Source organism: Poromitra crassiceps, assembly GCF_964638095.1.
Source record: "Poromitra crassiceps genome assembly, contig: HAP1_SCAFFOLD_313, whole genome shotgun sequence".
NCBI classification, from domain to species: Eukaryota; Metazoa; Chordata; class Actinopteri; order Beryciformes; family Melamphaidae; genus Poromitra; species Poromitra crassiceps.
In genome coordinates, this window is record NW_028152089.1 from 192264 (window position 1) to 217205 (window position 24942).

General features: G+C 43.6%; 1 protein-coding gene across 2 annotated transcripts in view; it reads left to right on the plus strand.

The window, feature by feature from the left end:
• LOC310771029 (protein NLRC3-like) overlaps window positions 1–24942 on the plus strand; it is a 130209-nt gene that overhangs the window by 98900 nt on the left and 6367 nt on the right. For both annotated transcript variants that reach the window (XM_083663711.1, XM_083663710.1), the window contains exons 8-12: window positions 1728–1793; window positions 2381–4232; window positions 5477–5650; window positions 10219–10389; window positions 10495–10541. In XM_083663711.1, the coding sequence (XP_083519837.1) occupies window positions 1728–1793; window positions 2381–4232; window positions 5477–5650; window positions 10219–10389; window positions 10495–10541 (2310 nt within the window). The remainder of the gene's footprint in view (window positions 1–1727; window positions 1794–2380; window positions 4233–5476; window positions 5651–10218; window positions 10390–10494; window positions 10542–24942) is intronic.

Consider the following 24942-nt stretch of genomic DNA (forward strand, 5'->3'; position numbering starts at 1 on the left):
ACAGCAGCAGAGACAAACAGATTCAACACGTACAGCAGCAGAGACATACAGATTCAACACGTACAGCAGCAGAGACATACAGATTCAACACCTACAGCAGCAGAGACATACAGATTCAACACGTACAGCAGCAGAGACATACAGATTCAACATGTACAGCAGCAGAGACATACAGATTCAACACGTACAGCAGCAGAGACATACAGATTCAACACGTACAACAGCAGAGACATACAGATTCAACATGTACAGCAGCAGAGACATATAGATTCAACACGTACAGCAGTAGAGACATACAGATTCAACATGTACAGCAGCAGAGACATACAGATTCAACACGTACAGCAGCAGAGACATACAGATTCAACACGTACAGCAGCAGAGACATACAGATTCAACACGTACAGCAGTAGAGACATACAGATTCAACACGTACAGCAGCAGAGACATACAGATTCAACACCTACAGCAGCAGAGACATACAGATTCAACACGTACAGCAGCAGAGACATACAGATTCAACACGTACAGCAGCAGAGACATACAGATTCAACACGTACAGCAGCAGAGACATACAGATTCAACACGTACAGCAGCAGAGACATACAGATTCAACACGTACAGCAGCAGAGACATACAGATTCAACACCTACAGCAGCAGAGACATACAGATTCAACACGTACAGCAGCAGAGACATACAGATTCAACACGTACAGCAGCAGAGACATACAGATTCAACACGTACAGCAGCAGAGACATACAGATTCAACACGTACAGCAGCAGAGACATACAGATTCAACACGTACAGCAGCAGAGACATACAGATTCAACACCTACAGCAGCAGAGACATACAGATTCAACACGTACAGCAGCAGAGGCGTACAGATTCAACATGTACAGCAGCAGAGGCATACTACAGATTCGACACAGGGGGCGTGGAAAGGAAATCCAAATATGGTCGCAGTCGCAGTCAGAGCGGGTCAGAGCCAATGCAGAGCTTGCAGGGAGCGGAATGGGATTTCCATCCGGCATCGACTGAAATGGTCGGCACCAATGAGAGAGCTAAGTCCACCATGCTGCCAGACTGCAGGACTACCCTCCTGCAGACACCAGCCAATTGTGCCTGTATGGACACCCTACCAAGCTGGAGGTAACACGAGGATGCAAACGTATAACCCCCGTGTTGGTAGGCAGGGATTTCACCGCTACACTACCCGGATGCCCCTTAATCGAGACATTATTGATTTATTTGAATCAAGTTTGTAGGTGTGACCTGAGTCCTAGGTCCTGTGGTTATCAATACGCACAGACAAATATAACCAGCCTATTTAGCCGCCTATCTACTGTTGTCATCACTCCACCATGGTATTGTGGCCTACACATTATTTTGCCTAGTCTACATTTTGTTTATGTTGCAAATGAAAACTCTCAAAAATCGACTTTGATCCAACATTTTAACATCAATATGCATTGTTGCATTGACTGATTATAGGTTTGAAAAGTTTTATTGACGTGTGATTAATTGCACAAAGTAATCGCGCTTGGTGTATATGAAAACTAATGATGAATGTTCACTTCCTTCAGTATAAATGTAGAGTTGTGAGATGAATATGAGCTGTTGGCTAGTGTGAAATTCAAGCCCTTTTAAAGTTTCTCTCTCTGTCTCCGTTTCTGTCTGTCTGTCTGTCTGTCTCTCTCTCTGTTTCTGTCTGTCTGTCTGTCAGTGGATGTCAGTGATGTCGGGGAGCCTTCAGGGAGCAGAGGAGCTTCCTCCAGCAGTCAGACTGAAGGTAAAGCTGTTCTCTAGCTCCCCCTGGCTGCCATGTTGATTTTCTCACTGGCCATTTAGTGTGGCTGTTAAAATCAGGAAGGATTTTGTATGTTGTTGTTGTTGTTTTTACTTACTTGAGTGATGTCACAGCTCCTGGAGCTGTATTGACAAACATTGTGAGAATCCTCTCAGTCTTAACTTTGCCTAAAACGTCTTAGCAAACAGTTATAGTTCAGCTAGTTCTCAGAGCAACCTTTTCTAATGTGATATTTCACAATGCAATCAAAACAGGTGATGGAAACACACCTACAGTCTGTTCTGCCTGATATCACAACCTATGTCTTCCACTAAGGCTGCATGTCAACAGCCTCTTTTCACAATGATGCCATATGCTTCTTTCTTATTTTAAAAAGAAACATTGTATTAATGTTGACAGTGAGAACACGATTGTTATTTTTAAAACACCAACTTTTAGGGTGAAAAAAGCACTGAGGTTCAAATTACTTTTTGTCTCAAGCATCTGCTTATTGCTGCTACCTGCAAAATAACCATATATACTTGTAGTTGTGATTCAGTTTTTCATTAATGTTAGTTTATTCTACACAGATCTGCTGGTGAGAACAGAGCCTCCACAACTCATCACATGGTACCAACTAAAGCTCCAACCTAACTTTGAGGACAGTTTTGTGTGTCTACAAGAAGGATGGTTTGAGAAAAAGGATGAACAACCTCTGGATGATATCTACACTAAGCTCTACTTCACAGACGGCTGTGTCATACACATCAACAGGCAGCATGAGGTCAGACAAATTGAGATAGCATCAAACAAGTCAGTGAGCACAGAGGAATCAATTGAACCAAGTGACATCTTCAAACCTTCTGAAAAGCAAAGATCTCTAAGAACAGTGCTGACCAACGGGATTGCAGGAATTGGCAAAACATTCCTTGTGCGCAAGTTCATCCTGGACTGGGCTAAAAAAAGAACCAATCAAGATGTTCATCTCATATTCCCCTTCACCTTCCGCCAGCTGAATTTATGGAAGGGAGAAAGTTTTAGTTTGGCAGAACTAATTCACGAATGTATCAGCGAAACCAAAGTCATCAACAAGAAGGCTCTTAATTACATCTTCACAGAACTACAGAAGTCAGGAAACACCAGCTATGACAAGAGTAACTTCAAACTCCTGTTTGTGTTGGACGGTCTGGATGAGAGCCGCCTTCAACTAGACTTCAAAGCCAATGAAAAGCGCTCTATTGATGTGACAGAGCCAATCACAGTGGATGTGCTGCTGACAGCCCTCATCAAGGGGAAACTGCTTCCCGCTGCTCGCCTCTGGATGACCACACGACCTGGAGCAGCCAATCAGATCCCTGGAGACTTTGTTGACAGAGTGACGGAGGTGAGAGGCTTCACTGACCCACACAAAGAGCATTACTTCAAGAAGAGATTCAAGGAACAGGCCAGCAGAATCATCTCCCACATCAAGAATTCACGAAGCCTTGACATCATGTGCCACATCCCAGTCTTCTGCTGGATCACTGCTATAGTTCTGAAGGAGCTCTTAGAAACTGGTGAGACAGAAGACCTGCCCAAGACCCTGACTGAGATGTACACAGAATTCTTGGTGTTTCAGATCCATCAGACGGAAAAGAAGTATGGTGCAGAAAACAGCAATCGGTACATTCAGTCACTTGCAAAACTGGCTTTTCACCAGCTGGAGAAAGGCAACCTGATCTTCTATGAGAAGGACATACAAAAGTGTGGCATTAACTTTGATGAAGCCTCAGTGTACTCGGGAGTGTTCACACAGATCTTTAAAGAGGAGCGTGGGCGGAAGAAGGCGACGGACAAGATGTTCAGCTTTGTCCATCTGAGCGTTCAGGAATTCCTGGCTGCTCTTCATGTGCTCCTGTCACTCATCAACAGTAGGAAGAATGTGATGCCCATGCCACGACTGACTTTCCAAAATCTGAGGATGTTTTTCAGCAAAACATCTGCAAAAAAGGTCCACAGGATTGCAATTGACCAGGCCTTACAGAGTCCAAATGGACACCTGGACTTGTTCCTCCGATTCCTCCTGGGACTTTCACTGGAGACCAATCAGGAGCACCTACAAAACCTGCTGACACAGACAGGAAGTGGCTCACAGACCAATAAGGAAACAGTCAAGTACATCAAGGAGAAGATCAGGGAGAATCCCTCTCCAGAGAGAACCATCAATCTGTTCCACTGTCTGAATGAGCTGAATGACCGTTCTCTAGTGGAGGAGATCCAACAGCACCTGAGATCAGAAACGCTCTCCACAGACGAACTCTCACCTGCTCAGTGGTCAGCTCTCGTCTTCATCTTACTGACATCAGAAGAGAAGCTGGATGTGTTTGACCTGAAGAAATACTCTGCTTCAGAGGAGGCTCTTCTGAGGCTGCTGCCAGTGGTCAAAGCCTCCAACAAAGCTTTGTAGGTGACAATTAAACTGGATATATTAACTGTTAATGAATCTAATTGTTAGATTAATGTTATTGTTAATCTAATAATATTAATATGTGATCATAGTGATGTGAACGTTCACAATCACAACCACCAATCATTACATAATGGTAGGCAAACAACAGATGACTAAAATCGATCATAATCAAAGCTTCTACTGTAAAGGCGTTCCTCAGATATCACGCTAAAGAACATCGGGACGTACGTACGGACGGACAACCCGGATCCATAATGCCTCCGGCCTGGCTGTCGCCGGCGGAGGCATAAAAAGTCCAGTAGTGTTGTGCGTGTTCTCGGCTGTGGCGATCCCGCTGGGGAACAAACAAACATGTTGTAGGCTACTCACAGAGTTAAAAGCACTCTCAGCTCAGCACCATTCCTTCCAGGCTTCTCCTGACAAAACGCTCATCTGCTCCTCAACTGCTCAAAATAAAAACTCCAGTAGTGTTGTGCGTGTTCTCGGCATTAAATGTTGTGAATTTAACGTTATACTAACAAACACGTTCCACGTGTTGATAATCCTAATGTGACGTGTATGTACATCCATGTGATAGACGGAGCCAACTTCAGTTTCACTACCAGTCAGTAATAACAAATCCATGTGATAGACAGATCCAACGTCACGTTCACGTTAGTATCTGTGACTGCCGCTAATTCATAACAATATAAACAAATTAAAGGACTTGAATTCACTTGAACACTTGTAACGTTACTCACACTGGGTTAGAAAAGAAGTGTACAAAGATTCATGTTTACAACAACTCTGCAGACCACAGCTCAACGTCAGGTGTGACTACTGGCTGGCTGTTGGGTGCATTTGTTTTTTCTCACGGCGCGTGCCGGTGTGAGTTCCCCGTGTTAAAAACAGTGTTGGCCTGAATGACCCGCCCAGCCAGGAAACTAGAGACTGTCTCACAAAGCTACACTCCACGTTAGATATTATGGAGAGAGAAAGAGAGAGGAGAGGAGGGGAAAAAAACAATAACAACAAAGCGTCGATTGCTGATTTGAGCATTGATTACCATGGCAATGATTCTAGCTTTGAAGCGTCGATTTTTTTTGGGTCAGCCCTACTAATTTTGTGCTATTCGGCATAGCACCACCTATACTGGCAAAAACAAAAAGCGCTTTATCAAAATGTGACGCGAGTACTAAATGGAAAACATTTTAAAGTTGTTTGTCGTTGTTTGTCTCCATCACTAATTCTCATGCAGACTGAGTGGCTGTCAGCTGTCAGAGAGAAGCTGTGAAGCTCTGGCCTCAGTTCTCAGCTCCCAGTCCTCCAGTCTGAGAGAGCTCGACCTAAGTGACAACGAGCTTCACGATTCCGGGGTGAAGCTGGTCTCCGCTGGACTTCAGAGTCCACACTGCAGACTGGAGACTCTCAGGTAAGATCCATTCACAGCTTTCCTCATGTGATTTGACACGGCTCCCACAGCTCATCAAATATGGCATTCACAAAAAAAAATTATTTGCAAGACATTGTTGAGTGACACTCTCTCCCTCTTTCCCTCTCTCTCCCCCCCCCACACACACACACACACACACACACACACACAAATGAGATAACACTGTCAGTCATGTTTCGGGTCTAAACACTAATGTATGAGAGTAGTTCTGAACGTAAACTTACTTTGATGTCACATCAGTGATATATATTGAATATATTGAGATCCTGCATCCACTCCGTTCTTGTGAGCATGACTGCTCACTACAGTGTGGCAGACTGTAGTGAAAAGCTTCTCCATCCGCTAAGTGGTTTCTACTTTAGCCGTGCGTGACGACCGCATGTTTTTGATCATTGTCAGTTCCTCCAAAACAAACAACTGTTGCTGTTTTCCACCTATGAGTATTGTTGCTTCCACACATGTATCTCAGTCAAAATAAAAGCTCTCTGCAGAGCCATGTCATTGTGACCTCATGACATTTTTAAGGATATTTCATATTATTTTGAAGAAGCAGCGGCCAAGATTTATCATCAGTGGACCGTCGCTACTCGCTACTAAATGTATTTTATTAAACCGGACGGACAAACCCTGTCTCACTCACACACACACGTTTGTCCTCCTCCTTTTAGCCATCCTGGCTCGTCGTTCCTTCATGGTCAGGCCAGGAGGTTAAACATTTTAGGAAAAACATAAGCACAAGATTTAAGGGTGTTTTGTACAGCAAATTCTATTTTATGGACATCTTAACTCGGACCCTGAGGGAAATCTTAACCTAAGGTACTTTGTGCAACTGGGCCCCGACCTTTAGGGTGCTCAGCCCCCAATGAGAATGTGGCTGACCTCGGACCCGCTTGGGGCGTCCGGGGGCATAAACACCCCCCCCCACACACACACACACACACACACACACACACACACACACACACACACACACACACACAGAGACACACACACACACACACACACACACACACACACACACACACGCACACACATACACACACACACACAGAGACACACACACACACACACACACATCTCGCTGTCACTCACCACGATCGCAGATTTAACTCCAAAACAGTAGCATTGTGGATGTGAGTGGATCTACATTTACTAGTTTAATATTATCAATTGCCTGGCCTCCCAGGATACCTCGTAATGTTGCATTTACCCCCATGCATATCGTTTTGACCATTTTTTCAACTTATAAATGTATAAAACCAGAGGAAACTCGCGTTTTCTAGTGCTTCTCTATGGAGCTCTAAGCTGAGAATGTCCGAGTGTATTGTGAGCTGCACGCGCTGTGATTGGCTCGTCTGCGTTCGGGGCGTGGCTTAGCGATAGGTCAATTGATCCCAAGTGAACCGCCCCATCTGCAAAGCTTTAGGGGAGTAACCCCACCCATCTACTGTTTAGGGATAAATGATTATTACACCTTTGACTAGGGGTGTCACGATACATTCAGTTCACGATACGATACGATACACGATATTGGGTTCACGATAACGATAAGATACAATATTTTAACAATATTTTTTTGCAATCGATTTGTAAGTTGAGGGGGCATCCTCCACGCTAATTTGAGTGATTTCACCATTTTCATCCTCCGTGTCTGTAACGTCCCTCGTCTGTTCAAACAAAGCAATGAAAAGGAGAGCGAGCATGCAATCAGATGCAGATCAGTGCCACCATGTTCAGCTTCTTTTTCTCACGATATGAGATTTAATCTCAACGATACATATTGTCACGTTTTGATATCGCGATATATTGTGGGACGATACATTGTGACATCCCTACCTTTGACACTTAAAAACCTATAAAAATACACAAAAATGTCAATTTCACCCACTTCCCGAGGTCGTAGAGACTCATGGACGGTTTCGTTGTAAAGCCCATGCTCACTTCCTGGATAAGCGATGACAATTTCAGAAAGATCAGAGCGTCGGTTCCAGAGTTATTCAAGAAAATCTGGCAGGCTTAATTTGCATTTTCTCCCCATCATGCAATTCTGACCCTCTTAGAGACACAAAACCCTGAGTGAAACACATCTCTCAGAATCACCCCCCTGGCCGTTTGGGCATTCAGACATCTGCCTCCATTGGTCAAGGCCAGCCCAGACCTCCTATCTCATTTATTACATGCTTTATAAGGCATAGATAGTCCTCACTTTAGATGAGCTCACATGAAATACTTAACTAATGACTAGTAACTACCTTAATTAATCATGAGTTTGAGTATCAATAAGTGTTTATAAACCATCTATTAACACTCACTAACCATGTCCAAATCATGCACAAATGTACACATAAATGTACATACGTTGTTTAATCATTTACTTACACGTTCTAAATGATCTTATGAACCATTAACAACTCCTAAGTAAATGGTTTGTAATTAATATAATACGTATTTATAAATGGTGCATCTATCATTTACAAAGTATGAGAATACAATCATTAAACACATTAGAGATTAGGTTATTAATCAGGAATAAAATGTTTATAACTGTGTTACTAATGCTTAGTGATGTATGAATAATGCTTTATAAATGATGAATTCATGATGAATTATGTATTTACTAATGGTTTATTAATACTTTATAGTGTATAGTTATTATAAAGTGTTACCACGTTGGGTGCTGCTCAGTGATTTTCACTGCACAGTGAGGTTATCGTTTCACAGCACACTGTGGGATATGTCGCTAGTAATCACAGTAACGTGAACGTTCACAATCATGACCACTAATCATTACATAATGTTAGGCAAACAACAGATGACTAAATAAATGGTTAATGATAATTGAATGACAACAATAGCCAATGAGCTGCATTGAGTCATTTGGTTAGAAATCCATGGTGCATCATGAGAATACGGCACTTTAATTTAATTAAACTTAATTGTAAATTGTATTACTAATGTATCAAACTTGGGGAGTGCGCTTAGGGGGGCCTGATGGAGTGCAGTGCTGAAATCTTTTGCAATTTGGCATAGCGCCACCTACTGGCAACACAGAAAGTAGTTTATCTCAAGAACCGTTCTTCCGATTGACTTGAAACTTGGGGATTGCGCTGCTGGGAACCCGACAGAGTGCAGTGCCTAATTTAATGCTATTTGGCATAGCACCACCTATACTTGAAACACAAAAAGCGGTTTGTGTGGCAGACTGTAGTAAAAAGCTTCTCCATCCGCTAAGTGGTTTCTACTTTAGCCGTGCGTGACGACCGCATGTTTTTGATCATTGTCAGTTCCTCCAAAACATACAACTGTCGCTGTTTTCCACCTATGAGTCTTGTTGCTTCCACACATGTATCTCAGTCAAAATAAAAGCTCTCTGCAGAGCCATGTCATTGTGACCTCATGACATTTCATATTACACACACACACACACACACACACACACACACACACACACACACACACACACACACACACACCACACACACACACACACACACACACACACACAGGGCCCAGTTGCACAAAGCTCCTTATGTAAAGATTTCCATTAGGGTCCGAGTTAAGGTGTCCATAAAATAGAATCGACTACACAAAACACCCTTAAATCTTCTCGATAAGGTTAAACATTTTAGGGAAAACATAAGCACAAGATTTAAGGGTGTTTTGTACGATTCTATTTTATGAACACCTTAACTCGGACACAAGTACAAAGTAACATTTGCTTTGTAGGCATAAACAAAAGTAAAATAAAACTAGAAAAGTGCACTCAGTAGAGTGCAGATCTCCACCAGGTGCTGCTACACCTCACCATGGACAAACCCAAACCCAACTGCGAAGAAAACCACTTGCAGATTACAAGGCAACATTAATATTGTTTAAAGGTGCATTCAGCGATGTTTTTGTGTTAAAATAGCCTAAATATTAAATGGCTCTATATTCTGACAGCAATCACTGAAATAGAGTGTTTGGTCAGTAACTCCAAACCCCCCGCTGTACTCTGTCTCTCTCCTGTAGACATATAGTCCACCTCCCACTATCCAATCAGAGAAATGTTGACATTTTCTGGGAAACAGAAGGTCAGATCGCGATGGCTCTAAAGGACTATAATGTATTTTTTCACAATTGTGAATTGAGACTGGCTGCCACAGCTGTCAATCATCCCTTTGTATATCGTCAAATAACTACTTAAAAACAAACTGATCACAAACATGACCACTTGAACATGATTAGCATGATAAGAACGATCTAAAATGATAGAAACCACCTTTGGGAAATAATATCTGATGTGTACGTTGATTGTTTAGTTTGGCTCATTTCCCACCCACTAACATGGCGGAGGCGGGACTTGTGACCTATACTGGGACTGACCGCCAGGGCGGCGATCTAAGATGATTTGGCCTCACTGAAAAGAGCTGATATCCTGTCCATTCTTTTTACAGTCAATGATCTATACCTCCATATAATGAAACTGTGTGTGTGTGTGTGTGTGTGTGTGTGTGTGTGTGTGTGTGTGTGTGTGTGTGTGTGTGTGTGTGTGTGTGTGTGTGCAGGCTGTCAGGCTGTATGATCACAGAGGAAGGCTGTGCTTCCCTGGCCTCAGCTCTGAGCATCAACCCCTCCCATCTGAGAGAGCTGGACCTGAGCTACAATCATCCAGGAGCCTCAGTGAAGGTCCTCTCTGATGGACTGGAGGATCCACACTGGAGACTGGAGACTCTCAGGTATTGAGAGACAACGCCTGCTAGAAGGCTGAGAGTCACACACATCTTCTCTGTCTCAGTGAGAAGAGGAGGAATCTGCTCATCTGACTTTGTTTATTCCTCCAGTGTGGACCATGGTGGAGCGCAGAGGCTGAAACCAGGTGTGAGGAAATGTAAGTGTGTATTTAGTTTGATTCATTAACAAACTAACTTCAATGTCAGAGTCAGAGTTATTTTATTCACCCAGGTATGTTTTCACTTACAAGGAAACTGACTTGGTGTGACCGCCTCATTTTAGTTGTATGAACGACCGTGGACAATAGCTCCCTCTTGAGGGACTTTCTAAGAGACTTAATGTGAAAGCAGCTGTGAGCCTATAACCATTATGACTTATAAGCATATATAACCCTAACCCTCCTGAGGGACTTTCTAAGAGAGAACAGTTCAAGTTAAAAAATATAGCTGCAAGCGGCAATTGAGGCGTCCAGGCACAATTTGAAAAGACAGAGAGAAAAAACATTACTACTGTAGGTAGAAAGACACATATAGAGATAGAGAAATACAGATAAGATATGAACTTTTTGCATTTTTAGCACCCACTAGTGGTAGTTTGGGTGTGTTCCAGCAACACTGCTCAACATGTCTTACTTTTGGTGGGATTTGATGAATGGATTATGAGAGTTAGGAGGACATGTTTCGTTAAAGCGTTGGGGCCCTATAGCGTACACCGGTGCAGAAGGCATCTGCGGTAGCGTTTGCGTCTGTGCTGGCTCTCTTTCCTATCGTCCACCTGCACACCTGCAGGCCGTGCGCCCGGTGCCGGGAAGATAGCAAGCAGCTTTGTGCTCCCAAACGCACCCGTGGGCGTGCTGCTCTGAAAAGTAGGTGTGTCCATGGAAAATCCTGACGCACTGCCATCGTACAGATGAGCACAAACAACTGTGTTTAGACGAGCTGAGACCACTTCTTACCACAATCTACATCTCTCTCTCTCTCTCTCTCTCTCTCTCTCTCTCTCTCTCTCTCTCTCTCTCTCTCTCTCTCTCTCTCTCTCTCGTGTCTATGTCTCTCTCTCAGGTTTATAACTTCATAAAGAAATTAAAGACCCACTTATTTAAAAAACCCTCAAATAGTAATATAATATTACAACTACTACTAATAATAATAAATAAATAACTTTATTTATATAGGACAAATCGGCATGACATCACAACAACAAAAACAGCACTTAGTGAACTCAGTTAACTAGTATGAGTTGTGCCAAACAAACGTTAATATCTCAAAAACTATCCATCACATCACTTATATTTAGACTTTGTGAGTGAGAGCAGAAGTAGCTCAAGAGTTTGATGTATAATATATGTATGTTGTGTTAAAGTTGTGTGAACTGTCACAGTTTTGTGTGGATTTAGTCTAAAGTCCAGCCTGCTATGTGAGACACACTCAAGGCTGGTCCCATTATAAAGGCTGAAAAAAGCATCAAACATAAAGTGTGATTTCTCAAAGTGTACAAACGATAATTTAAAGCTGAGTTAAGATAAAGTCCTAAAAGTGCTGACTCGTTGAAAGTTTAAGTGGAGTGTTAAAGTATGAAGGAGCAGTTAGAGGTCAAAGAGGGCGTGGTTTCACATTGAACTCTGTTTAAAACCAACAGCAGTTTCCTCCAGAAGCTGTGAAGCGGTTTGTTCCAAACAGCCTGATCCCTCATCCAGCAGCTTTCATCAGATCAAATACAGCTCAAAGTGCTTCACACACACACACACACACACACACACACACACACACACACACACACACACACACACACACACACACACACACACACACACACACACAGGGCCCGAAATTAGAGCCCGTCACCCGCCAATGGCGGGCATATTTTAGCTTTGGCGAGTGACATAAAAGGTCTGTCCGCCACGTGGCGGGTAACAAAATAGTCATGTAAAATAATTAAAACTGCGGTGTGTTTTGGTCTTACGACAGTCGCCTTTATTGCAGCGATTGCAGCCCCCAATCTCTCCTTGCGTGTCATCTCCGGCCTCATTTTTGGCTTGTTTTGGCCGACGTCACATCCGCTACTCTTCTGTGCTGACTGGCCGTGGCCATCTGCATTCTGCAGCGCCTGCTTGCACTGCAGGGAGCTAACGTTACGCCGGTCCGCCTGCTATAGCTAACGTTAGCTTGATTTAACGTTAAATGGGTTACAATGTGGAACCATATCGAGGGAGTAAGCCGGCCGCTAAAAAGAAAACCCACCGCAGCTTTCTCCGACCACGAGCGGGACCACCTAACAAAATAAAGTTTCGGGAGGAGTGGAAGTTTGGCGATAGTTTGATGTTTCAAGAGACAGGCTACAGTATGATGCTGGGGCTGTAGTACAGCCCCAGCATCATACTGTAGCCAGTCTGTAGTGATGAGTTGTTCCGTGTGCCGCAAGTATGCCAAAAAGAAAAATAGAAACAACACGTTTGTCATCGGTAGTAAATCAATGAAGCTGGAAGCCGTTCGTGACCATGAACAGAGCCAGTGTCACACATAGGCTGCAAAGAGGAGAAGTAGAGAGAGGGTGAGGAGTCTGAGGAGTTATGTTTACAAAACCTTCAAATTTACTTCTGTTGGGTTAAATCCTGCAAAGAGGGTAGAGAGTGAGGAGTCTGATGATGTTTAACATTAGGTTACAATTTAAGCTCAAGATTGACTTGACATGTATTGATAAGATTGACTTGACATGTATTGATTAATCAATCATCAATCAATATATTAAAATAATTAGCTTCAAATTTTACTCTGGCCTCTTATTTAAGTGTGTATTCTTCAACGTAATATCTTATCTACTTGAAATGTACTGAAAAAAATGTATATATATGGATATATGTGACACAAAAATGCGTTTTTTTTTTGGGCCGGTAAGAAATATGCTTGGCGGGTAGATTTCTTCCATCTACCCGCCACTGGCCGGTGGGTCAAAAAGTTAATTTCGGGCCCTGCACACACACACACACACACACACACACACACACACACACACACACACACACACACACACACACACACACTAGGGTTTAATCCCGGGAAACGGGATTCCCGGGAAATGGCATCCAACCCATTTCCTGTTTTCTGGAAAATCAATGACGGGAAACCGGGAAAAAATGTTGTTGTATTTTTACATGCAGAACATATTGGAATAGGCCTATATTTAGAAATATGCAGACAGTTTACTTTCTTAAATGATGTAGCCTATGTTTTAAAATAACATGTAATATATTAGGCTACTGTAAGCATTGTAAAGTCATTAAATGATCACGATGTACATGTATAGACCTTATTCTCTAACCCTGGACAGCGGCATATTGTTGACATACCGTCCTGCGCGCACACAGCGCTGCAGCTGACAACTAGTAACAGCCTTATTGTCGTTTCTGTTCCATTACAAAATAGCGATGCTAATGACACCAATAAAAACCCCACAGTTGTTATTTGTATGCTGCCGACGGCAGCCATTAATGCCTGTAATAAATAAACAAAAGAACGAGGTGAACAGACTTTGCTGTGAGGAGCTGTCAGAAAGTTTCACCTGTCTCAACTAACTATCCACACATCTCCTGTGCTGCTAACGTATCCTCAGTGTCGCTCCCTTCACGTCTGTGGACGGTAGAGATAGAAACAAACCACGGGGACTTTATTGCTGTCATTACTACAGCCATGCCTAACGCAGGTCACCATCCGAACACAATTGGAACGATACAGGTAACGCTAACAGCGGCTAACTTCCTATAAACGCTGCTCCACATAGGCTGTCACTTTGAGAGCTGCTGCGTTATGTCAACAATATGGCGGCGGTGGGCGTGCCAGTACGTGAGTGACGTCAATCGAATAAGATCTATAGGCATTTCAGAGACATCAAAGTGAATCAATCAACCAACAATCAATCAATTTTCTATTTATATAGCGCCAAATAACGAGGTATTGCAGGCAGATTTTAATACTATCTTCTCTGACAACAATGCTATAGCCAGTCATTTGAAATTTGATATCCTTTGCAGAGTGGAATTAATTTCTGATTTTATTTCGGCGTGTTTTGGCCATGTGCCTTTGTGCGCTGTGCGCCGGTGGAACACACACTCAAAGCTTATTGCACAACATAGCCTAATAAACACAAAGCCCACGATGTTTCTTTTCTTTTCTACACTTCTGACTTGCTTGAGGGGATTGTGTCATGACCGTTAATGCAGTAGCCTACGAGACGGAGATTGAGCACCGTGCAAACTTCACCAGCGGTGAAAACGACAATCAGCCCAGCCGTGCGTCCTCGGTTCGTGTGCCCCAGGTTGGGCAATGGGCATGATGGTCTGGTTGTAGGCGATGTCCGTGCACAGAGGGGTGGAGATAGTCTGATACAGCCGTGCTCCGGTATGCGGTATGGAGATGTCTGGGCACGGCTGGAAGACGAGCAGTGCAGCCGCCAGAGCGCAGCGCAGCAGCCCATATAAAAGCACACGTTGACAGGTATCAGACAGCATTGATGTTGTGCGTAAAAGAGCGTGAAAACAGGCTGATCGACGCATTTACGACTCCATTCCTTTAAAATATTTAGCCTAGGCTACTACAGGATTTATTCATACGTCAATCCAGGCAATTGGTGAATTATATAAACCCTAACGGCACTATATAGCCTAATACCTACAGTATATAGGTGCAGCCTACTAAAAACAGCCTAAAAAGTTAGTTAAATTGTGATGTTTTGCCTTAGTTAATTAATATGAATGGCACCAAATAATACATTCGTCAGGTTGGGAACTAATAGGTATATTTCTCCTTGATGTATAAAAAAAAAGAAAAATTAATTCGGATTCCCGGGAAAGAGGTCTTAATTTCCCGTTTCCCGGTATGGCTCATTTTCGGGAAAAATATTAAACCCTAACACACACACACACACATAGACACACACACACATAGACACACACACACACACACACACACATAGACACACACACACACATAGACACACACACACACACACATAGACACACACACACACATAGACACACACACACACACACATAGACACACACACACACATAGACACACACACACACACACACACACACATAGACACACACACACACACATAGACACACACACACACATAGACACACACAGGGCCCAAAATTAGAGCCCGCCACCCGCCAGGCGGGCATATTTTAGCTTTGGCGAGTGACGATCAGGGGTCTGTCCGCCACGTGGCGAGTAATGTTTTCACCGTCGCACTTTGGTGTTGTGGCTTCTCCTCTCCTCTTATCTGCCTGCTGCTGTCTGAATTTCACAGAGGTGGGGGCTGAGCGCTCCTCTCTCTCTAACACTCTGACACACACACACACACACACACACACACACACACACAGCAAAGTGTGCTGTGTGTGTGTGTGTGTGTGTGTGTGTGTGTGTGTGTGTGTGTGTGTGTGTGTGTGCTGAGCAAACACCGCTACACACGAATCAGCCACACTGCGTGTCTCTCAAACTCTCCTCCGCTCTCCTACATTCGTTGCAGTTGCGCCCTCACGAGTGGTCAAGCAGTTAACTAGTACTAGTGTACATGTATCCGTTGTGGTGTTTTGTCCCGTGTACTTCACCTACGGAGTCTTTCTCCTTCTGGTAACTTTACGTAGTTTTCAGCTGTATTGACTTTGCTTCACTTTCATGCACGCTGTCGCTCGACGGTTCTCTCTCTCTCTCTCTCTCTCTCTCTCTCTCTCTCTCTCTCTCTCTCTCTCTCTCTCTCTCTCTCTCTCTCTCTCTCTCTCAACTGAAAACAATTAACCCCTTTGCTGCCTCCCAGGTGCAACAGTACCCTCACTCTCTCTCTCTCTCTCTCTGTTAGTATTGTATAGCTGTAGTTTTGTAGTTTAATGTTAGTATTAGCCTATTACTGTAAATGTACTACAATTTTGGTTGTCTTATAGTGTTGTGCTGTTGGTGTTATTAGCATTAGTGTTTGTCTTCAGATGAATTATTAGTATTAATGTTACTGTTAGTGATAGTAGATGTACGTATACGTGACACAAAAATGTGTTGTTTTTTTTGGCCGTTAAGAAATATGCTTGGCGTAGGGCTGGGCGATATGGCCTCTAAAGAATATTGCAATGTTTTTCGGCTATATCGCGATACACGATATATATCTCGATATTTTTGAAATCTCTCATAAATGCTCACTTTAACCCTTCAGGGTTATTTTCGGGAAAAATATTAAACCCTAACACACACACACACATAGACACACACACACACACACACACACACACACACACACACACACACACACACACACACAGACAGTGCTTCACACAAGACATTATTCAAACCATAAGAAATAAGATCATAGAAAAGACAAACCATCTCACTCTGCCCATTGATTGAGACAATTATGCATGAGGAGATTCTGTTCCAACACACACACACACACACACGCACACACACACACGCACACACACGCACACACACACGCACACGCACACACACACACACACACACGCACACACACGCACACACACGCACACACACGCACACGCACACACATGCACACACACACACACACACACAGACACACACGCACAACACATAGACACACACGCACAACACATAGACACACACGCACACACACATGCCCACACATAGACACACACGCACACACACGCACAACACATAGACACATAGACACACACGCACACACACATGCCCACACATAGACACACACGCACACACACAGACACAGACACACACACATGCGCACACATAAACACACACACAGACACAGGCACACACACAGACACAGGCACACACACATGCGCACACATAAACACACACACAGACACAGGCACACACACATGCGCACACATAAACACACACACAGACACAGGCACACACACATGCGCACACATAGACACACACGCACACACACAGACACAGGCACACACACATGCGCACACATAAACACACACACAGACACAGACACACACACATGCGCACACATAGACACACACACATGCGCACACATAGAGCAGGGCTCGACATTAACGGATGCCCGGTTCCGGGCAACCCAAAAAATTGACAACCATTTCTTGGCCTTTGGTTGCCATAGTGGCAACCACGTTTTAACATGTAAAAAATGAGCACAGCAGCAAACAGCAAAATATGCACCAAATAAATATTTTTTAATACTTGAGTGACACGCTGACATTTTATTGCTGTTACAATGGGAACGATGTTGCTAATTACCAGAAGGAACCCAGTAGACACGTGCGGTGTGTTTACTCAGGTCAGACGCTGCGCGCACACCGGCTCAGCTGCAAGCACACGTTTGATATGGCCAAACAGATAGAAGTTGTCTGGCTGTGTGAAAGCCCCAACTAACATTAACCTGGTGTGGTGTCAACATCACAAATGAACGAGCAAGAAAGATGATTCGACTGACAAATAACCAGATGAACCGCTTGCACGAAAAAACAATGGCATTTGAGAAAAAGAAGACAACCGTGTCAGGAGAAACACACCTACTCGTAAACTATGGACTATTTCAGAAGGAACAAACAGCTCAGAGACAACAGCCGTGGCTCAAAGGTGTACTTTCATTTGAGATTGGTGAATGTAGGAAGAAGTAAGACCGCAGACTGTGTGGAATTTCCTGATTACAGCGGTAGGGGAGCCCCTTTATAGTTGTGCGTCGCGGCTAACTGCAAAGTATGCATATTAGATTTCTAATGTAACGAGGCGAAGTGCGTCTGAACTGCACGCTGAAAGTATTCCACGAGAAAACACCCGCGTGTCATACATACTGTACGCAGCCCATGAGATCGGGTTGGAGAGAGAGAGAGGGATTGCGGCGGGGACAGAGCGGGCGGGCCAAGGCCGCTTCTGGGCCTTTTGGGGCCATCGACATAAAAAGAGATATCATTAATATCTCAATGTTTGGGGCCCCATGCAAAATCTTAGAGTGGGGGCCCCAAACCACTGTCATCATAGTATCCCTGAATGAACCTGAATGAGAGGCATAGGCTACTTCATTATCAATAACGCTTTTAATTAATAAATTAAGCACAATATGAACAATAACTGTAAAAAAATATATGAAAATGAAAGTTCACAAATATTAATTAAACAAATCCTTTCAGTGCAAATGCATTATAAAAACAAAAAATAACTAAGATTTGTTTAGAAAACAAAATTCCACAAATTTATTATTATTATTATTATTATTATTATCATTATTACTACTACTACACCCGGTGCGCGCACTGAATAGGCCTATTATACTATATACTATAGACTATTATACTTACTTTTCTGTCACATCGTCATTATTAAGCCGGCTTATCAGAATCAGAATCAGAATCAGAATCACTTTTATTGCCACAGTATGCAAGTTACATAGGAGGAATTTGTCTTAGTGTCTGTCTGCAGCGTAGTGGTCACATCAATATACAGAGATAAGAAGTAGGAAAGCTAGATAAAGACAATCACAACCTTGCAAGTGCAATCAAATCAAGTAAATATATACAATATGTACATGAGTGGTGAAGTGTCCTGTGGATGATAAATATGAATTTACGTTGAATTTATATGAGATTTACAGTTAAATAGACGTTAAATAGGCAGTGGATTTACATGAATTTACAGGCTAAGTTAAATAGGCATTAAATTAGATACAAGTTCCAGTTTTATGGGGGGGGGGGTTCAGTTGAGTTTAGGAGGAGGTAGTGAGTTGTGTGTGTGTGTGTGTGTGTGTGTGTGGGGGGGGGGGGGGGGGGGGGGGTTGTTAGTGAGGTCCTTGGTGGAAGGCGTTTCCGGGCGTTGTTGGTGAGGCTGATGGCGGTTGGGAAGAAGCTGGTCTTGTGGCGGGTGGTTCTGGTCTTGGCAGACCTCAGTCTCTTGCCGTGGGGGAGTGTCTTAAAGAGTTGGTGGCCAGGGTGGGAGGGGTCAGCCATGATCTTGCGAGACCGCTAAAGTGTCCTGGCTGCATGCAGGTCCTGGAGGGATGGCAGGTTGCATCCAATTATCTTCTCAGCACAGCAAATGATGCGCTGAAGTCTGTTAGTGTCTTTGAGAGTGGCAGCAGCATACCAGACAGTGATGGAGGAGGTGAGGATGGACTCAACGATGGAGGTGTAGAAGTGCACCATCGTGGCCTTTGGCATTTTGAATCTCTTCAGCTGCTGTACAAAGTACATCCTCTGCTGTGCCTTCTTGGTGAGAGCTCTGATGTTCAGCTCCCATTTTAGGTCCTGGCTGATGATGGTCCCCAAGAAGTGGAAGGACTCCACAGTGTTGACTGGGGAGTCACCCAGGGTGATGGGGGAAGGTGGTGCTTTGTTCCTCCTTATGAATGCATAGTATCTTTATTACTCAAAATATAAAGCGACCAAAAATGGCAACCATATTTTTATTCGGGCAACCAAAAGCTCCTGCCAGGTTGCCACTCCGGCAACCACTTTTAAAAGTTAATGTCGAGCCCTGTAGAGACACACGCACACACACAGACATGGGCACACAGACATGCACACACACACACAGACACAGGCACACACACATGCGTACACAGACACAGGCACACAGTCACACACACATGCACACACATAGACACACACGCACACGCACACACACACACACACACACAGGCACACACACACATTGACACACACACACACAGACACAGGCACACACACATGCACACACACACACACACACACACACACACACACACACACACAGGCACACACACAGGCACACACACAGGCACACACACACATTGACACACACACACACACACACAGACACAGGCACACACACATGCACACACACATGCACACACACATACATACACACACACACACACACACAGGCACACACACAGGCACACACACAGGCACACACACAGGCACACACATAGAAACTAGGGATGCACTGATCGATCGGCACGTGACCGGAAATGGCCGATTTTCACGTGATCGGCCTCGATCGGTGATCTGCGCCGGTCACTCTAAATAGCCGATTCTGTGAGCCGATTTTCACATGACGTGCGCGCACCCCAAAGCACCGAGACAGGCACCCAGCCACCACACCACACACGCCAGCATACCTTCCTCGTTGTGGATTTTTTTCACCGTCAGTGAAGTAGACAAATCTCGCAGTTTGTCACACATGCAAATCGAAAATAAGCCGTGGAGACAGAGATGCGGCCGAGTCCCGCTCGGCTGGAGTCCAGTCTGAGCGGCTCGCTTCACCTCACTGGCCCCCCTCTCTCTGCTCTCTCTACCCGGGAAGCAGTGCTGCTGCACCCGGCCACAGTGCACAGCCGACTTGGCGAGGTGAACGCGAGCATTGTGTCCAGTATAACCATTCCCCGACCTGCCTTTTCCATTCCACATCAGCGCTGGTGCCTCAGCCTGTCACTCATGTTGTAACGTAGATACAGGAGAGACTATTTGTTTCGTATTGCAAATAGAACGACGGACATAATAATAAAAATGCATCGGACTCACAAGTGTGCAAGGATTTCTGTGCGTGACGATATTTTTTCGGATGGCAGATAAAAATACGCATACCAAACTTCGGACTGTGTGTAAACTCCGCCTGATATTCAGACTGAAGATCGTTACTGTAACTCCTAAACTCATTTCCCCTCTACTCAAGAGGACTGGTCTGGAGCCAGTCTATAAACTCCTTGTCCATGGATCATTTTGATGTTCTGTTGCACCTGTTTTCTTTTGGAAAAGTAAATGCATGATAGCTGTGGGATGTAGGCTATTGGATTTAATTTAATTTTTGTATTCATTGTATTTGCACAAAAAAGCTCTGTCCAGTAGCCTAACCTGGAACACTTTTATTTTGAGATGTGTTTGAGTGAGATGGTCCTACTTCATGCAAATGATAAGATAAGATAAGATTATTTGGATCCCCATTAGATGTAAGAATTGTTCTATGAATCTTAATTTTCAAACAAAGTTACAAAAACGTTTGTGTAAGCTGTCAATTGTTGTTTTTAGAAAAAAAAATCGGAATCGGCAAAAATCGGTATCGGCAAGTCAGACTATTCAAAAATCGGAAATCGGAATCGGCCAAGAAAATGGCAATCGGTGCATCCCTAATAGAAACACACACACACATAGACACACACACACACACACACATGCACACACATAGACACACACACACACCTAGACACACACACATGCGCACTAGACCTGTGAATCTTCACTGGCCTCACGATTCGATTCGATTATGATTCATCTGTCAATGATTCGATTTGATTCCACGATGCATCTTGATACAGCTCAAAGTATTGCAGCTCCACGTATCACATCCTCAATTTTCTGTACTATTACTGCACATTTCATCAATTAATACAAGCAGTCAAATAAATATCAAGTCCCTTTTTTACTTTAAAGTGCTTTAAAATCTGAATGTCAACAGAAATTTAAACATAAACGATTCATCTGTCAACTAGGGCTGTGCCGATTCACTTATCTCCCGATTCGATACTATCACGATACTTGGGTGCCGATTCGATATATATTGCGATTCTTAAGTATTGGAATTCTACTATTTATTGCGATTTTTTTTTCTTTTTTTTTTGTCTTTTTTTAGTTTGTTTGCTTTTTTTACTTTAGAACATGGGAAAAGTTGAATCATACACTTCTAGAGACTGTATATTATATCATGAGTCGGGCTGGGCGATATAGTTAAAAAGTATATCGATATAACATCTTTCATATCAGTCGATATCGATAATTATTGATCATTTTAATTACCCTTAATAAAAAACCTGAGAAGAAAAAGGTTGCATTTAGCCACTTCATTTTGAACCACCTTATTTTCAAGGCACACAGGTAGGTCTAATTTGTCACACACACACATACATGCTCTGAGTGCAACTGCAAGCAGTAATTTACAGACATGGTGACGTTTTACTTTGATGACAGCCTAGCGTTGCAAGCCTTCTAAAAAAATGTTTGGTAACGTGTATTTCAGGGTTGTAGGGTTAACGTTAGGTGAATCAGAGGTGTGGAAAAGCCAGGGTTTTGCTTTGACTTGCCTAACTACATTATGTCATAGGCTTATGTAGGGCTGGAGGGCGACCGCGCGCCGTTTGTTGGATGAGAAAAAGCCTTGCCTCGCTGGAAATGCGGTAGGCTACATTTCTCCAGTACAGTTTTATATACGCATCAAGACTCCACCCAAGCAGAAGACATAAAGTCATATAAGCTGTGTGCTCAATAGATGACACAATGAGTTATTCCTGTCCCCAAAGTACAAGTAAAACCTTTCCAACACTTCAACTTTGTCTCTGCTCACAGACTGCTCCATCACTCCAGACAATTTCACCCGTCCCTGCTCACATGCTCTGACACACACACACACACACACACGCACGCACACGCACACGCACACGCACGCGCACGCACGCGCACGCGCACGCACGCGCACGCGCACACGCACGCGCACGCACACGCACACGCACGCGCACGCACACGCACACGCACACACACGCACACACACACACACATTCACACACACACACACACACATAGACACACACGCATGCGCACGTGCGCACATTAGGGTTGTGCGATGTCATCAAAATACCCATCGTGATTGTTTTACAGTGAAACATCGTTTTGTACGATGGCATCATCATTGGGGTGGAGGTTGGGGGAATAATTAATTCTTTATTAAGTCGCTGCGTTGCTGTAATTAGGGCTGCAACTATCGATTCTTTTAGTAATCGAGTATTCTACCGAATAATCCATCGATTAATCGAGTAATCGGATAAGAACCCTTTTTTGTGTTTTCAAAGGCTTATCGTAAATATACACCAAAAAATAAGATAAATCTCTTCAAATAAACAACTACATTAGTTTCTTTCTTAGAAAAAACAAAAATTTTATTTTTAAATTGCATAGAACTGGCAGTGGCACCATTCATCTTTTCACTTGAACATGATGGACCCGTCCTTACAAAGCTGTCCATAGTACGCTGTGATCCGCTGAAAAAGAGGTGAAATAATAATTAATATTGATATTTATTAGGTAAGTTCATAACAAAACTGGAGAATGCGCATTTACACACCCTAGACCTGTTGCCTATTATTGACACAAATATCAGAATAGCAAGATAACAGGTCAGGTGGTGTAATAATTGGAGCCTAAAATGCACAAATTAAATAGTTGTTTGCAATCATCATGAGCAGAGTCGACCGGTCTAGGGTGTGTAAATGTACATTCTCCACACACACACACTCTTTCTCTCTCACACACACTCACTCTCTCACACACCAACAGGCTGTGTGATCTCTCACACACACACACACACACACACACACACACACACACACACACACACACACAACACACAACGCTGTTAAATTAGCCGCTAACGTTAGGTTAACGTTTTAGGTTAGGTTGAGCTTTTATATTTGTATTTCAGAAAACGGCAAGCCACATCAAAAAAATGCAGGGTGAATGCAGTTACTAATAGTCATATTGGCAACGTGGCAAGCCAGCAGCACAACTACTACTAGTCTTAATATCAAGTAGCAATCATTAGCATACATTTACATTAGCGTTGTGTATAGTTAACGTTACGTTACCTTGCTCCGCTCGACGTAGATGCGCTGGTGGATGCGTAGACTGGATGTTTACGGTTCAGGTGCTGAAGCATTGACGAGGTACTGTTGTGATATGCAAGTATCGTTACAGTACTTGCACACCACTGAGTTCGTGTCCTTTTTCAGCGTGAAATGATCCCACACTTTAGACAGTTTCGGTCGCTTTTTCGGCCCTGGTTCTTCCCTTCCCGGCTCCTCCTGTCTGCTTTCTCCGCCGCCTCGTTCCATTTTGCGGGGTCCGCTCGCTATACAGTAGCTGCTCTCTGGTCTGTCTGCGATCATGTGTCCTCGCGTGTTTACACCGGAAGAGCGCTGTGCCACACCAGTAAGCGTCCGTGAGAAACAGCCTCTAATCTCTAAATGCCGTGTCGAGGCGAATCATATTGGCCTCGATCATTTTAATTATTCGAGTTATTCGAGGTACTCGAGGAATCGCGACAGCTCTAGCTGTAATGTCATGTGGCTAGCCGCTGCAATGCGTTCACGTTAACAACAGAACAGCTGAGCCTGAGCTCTACATGATACCAGCGGGCTTTGATAGCCTCTGCTCTGTACTACAGCACAGAGCCAGGCGACTGAAGTGGGCAGTGGCTGTCACTACCAGCAATTTGAACGGCGCAAAACAAATAACGTTAACGTTGTTACAGATCCTCACCAACAACGTGTGTGTGTGTTGAATTTAACTAGCTGGCAGAAAACCGACTGAATTACTGGCTGATATAATGTTAGATTCGCGTGGGCTTTTGAACCTAATGTAATGAGAGGGAGTTTAGGAGGAATGGCTTGAGAAACGCAGCTGCTGTATCTATATGGAGCGATTCCAACTTTCACTTTGGAAACAGGCGAGTTAAATTCACAGTTGAAGACTTGTACTCACTTTGTGTTGAAAACAGGAAAGAACGTGAAGTTTCTTAAAA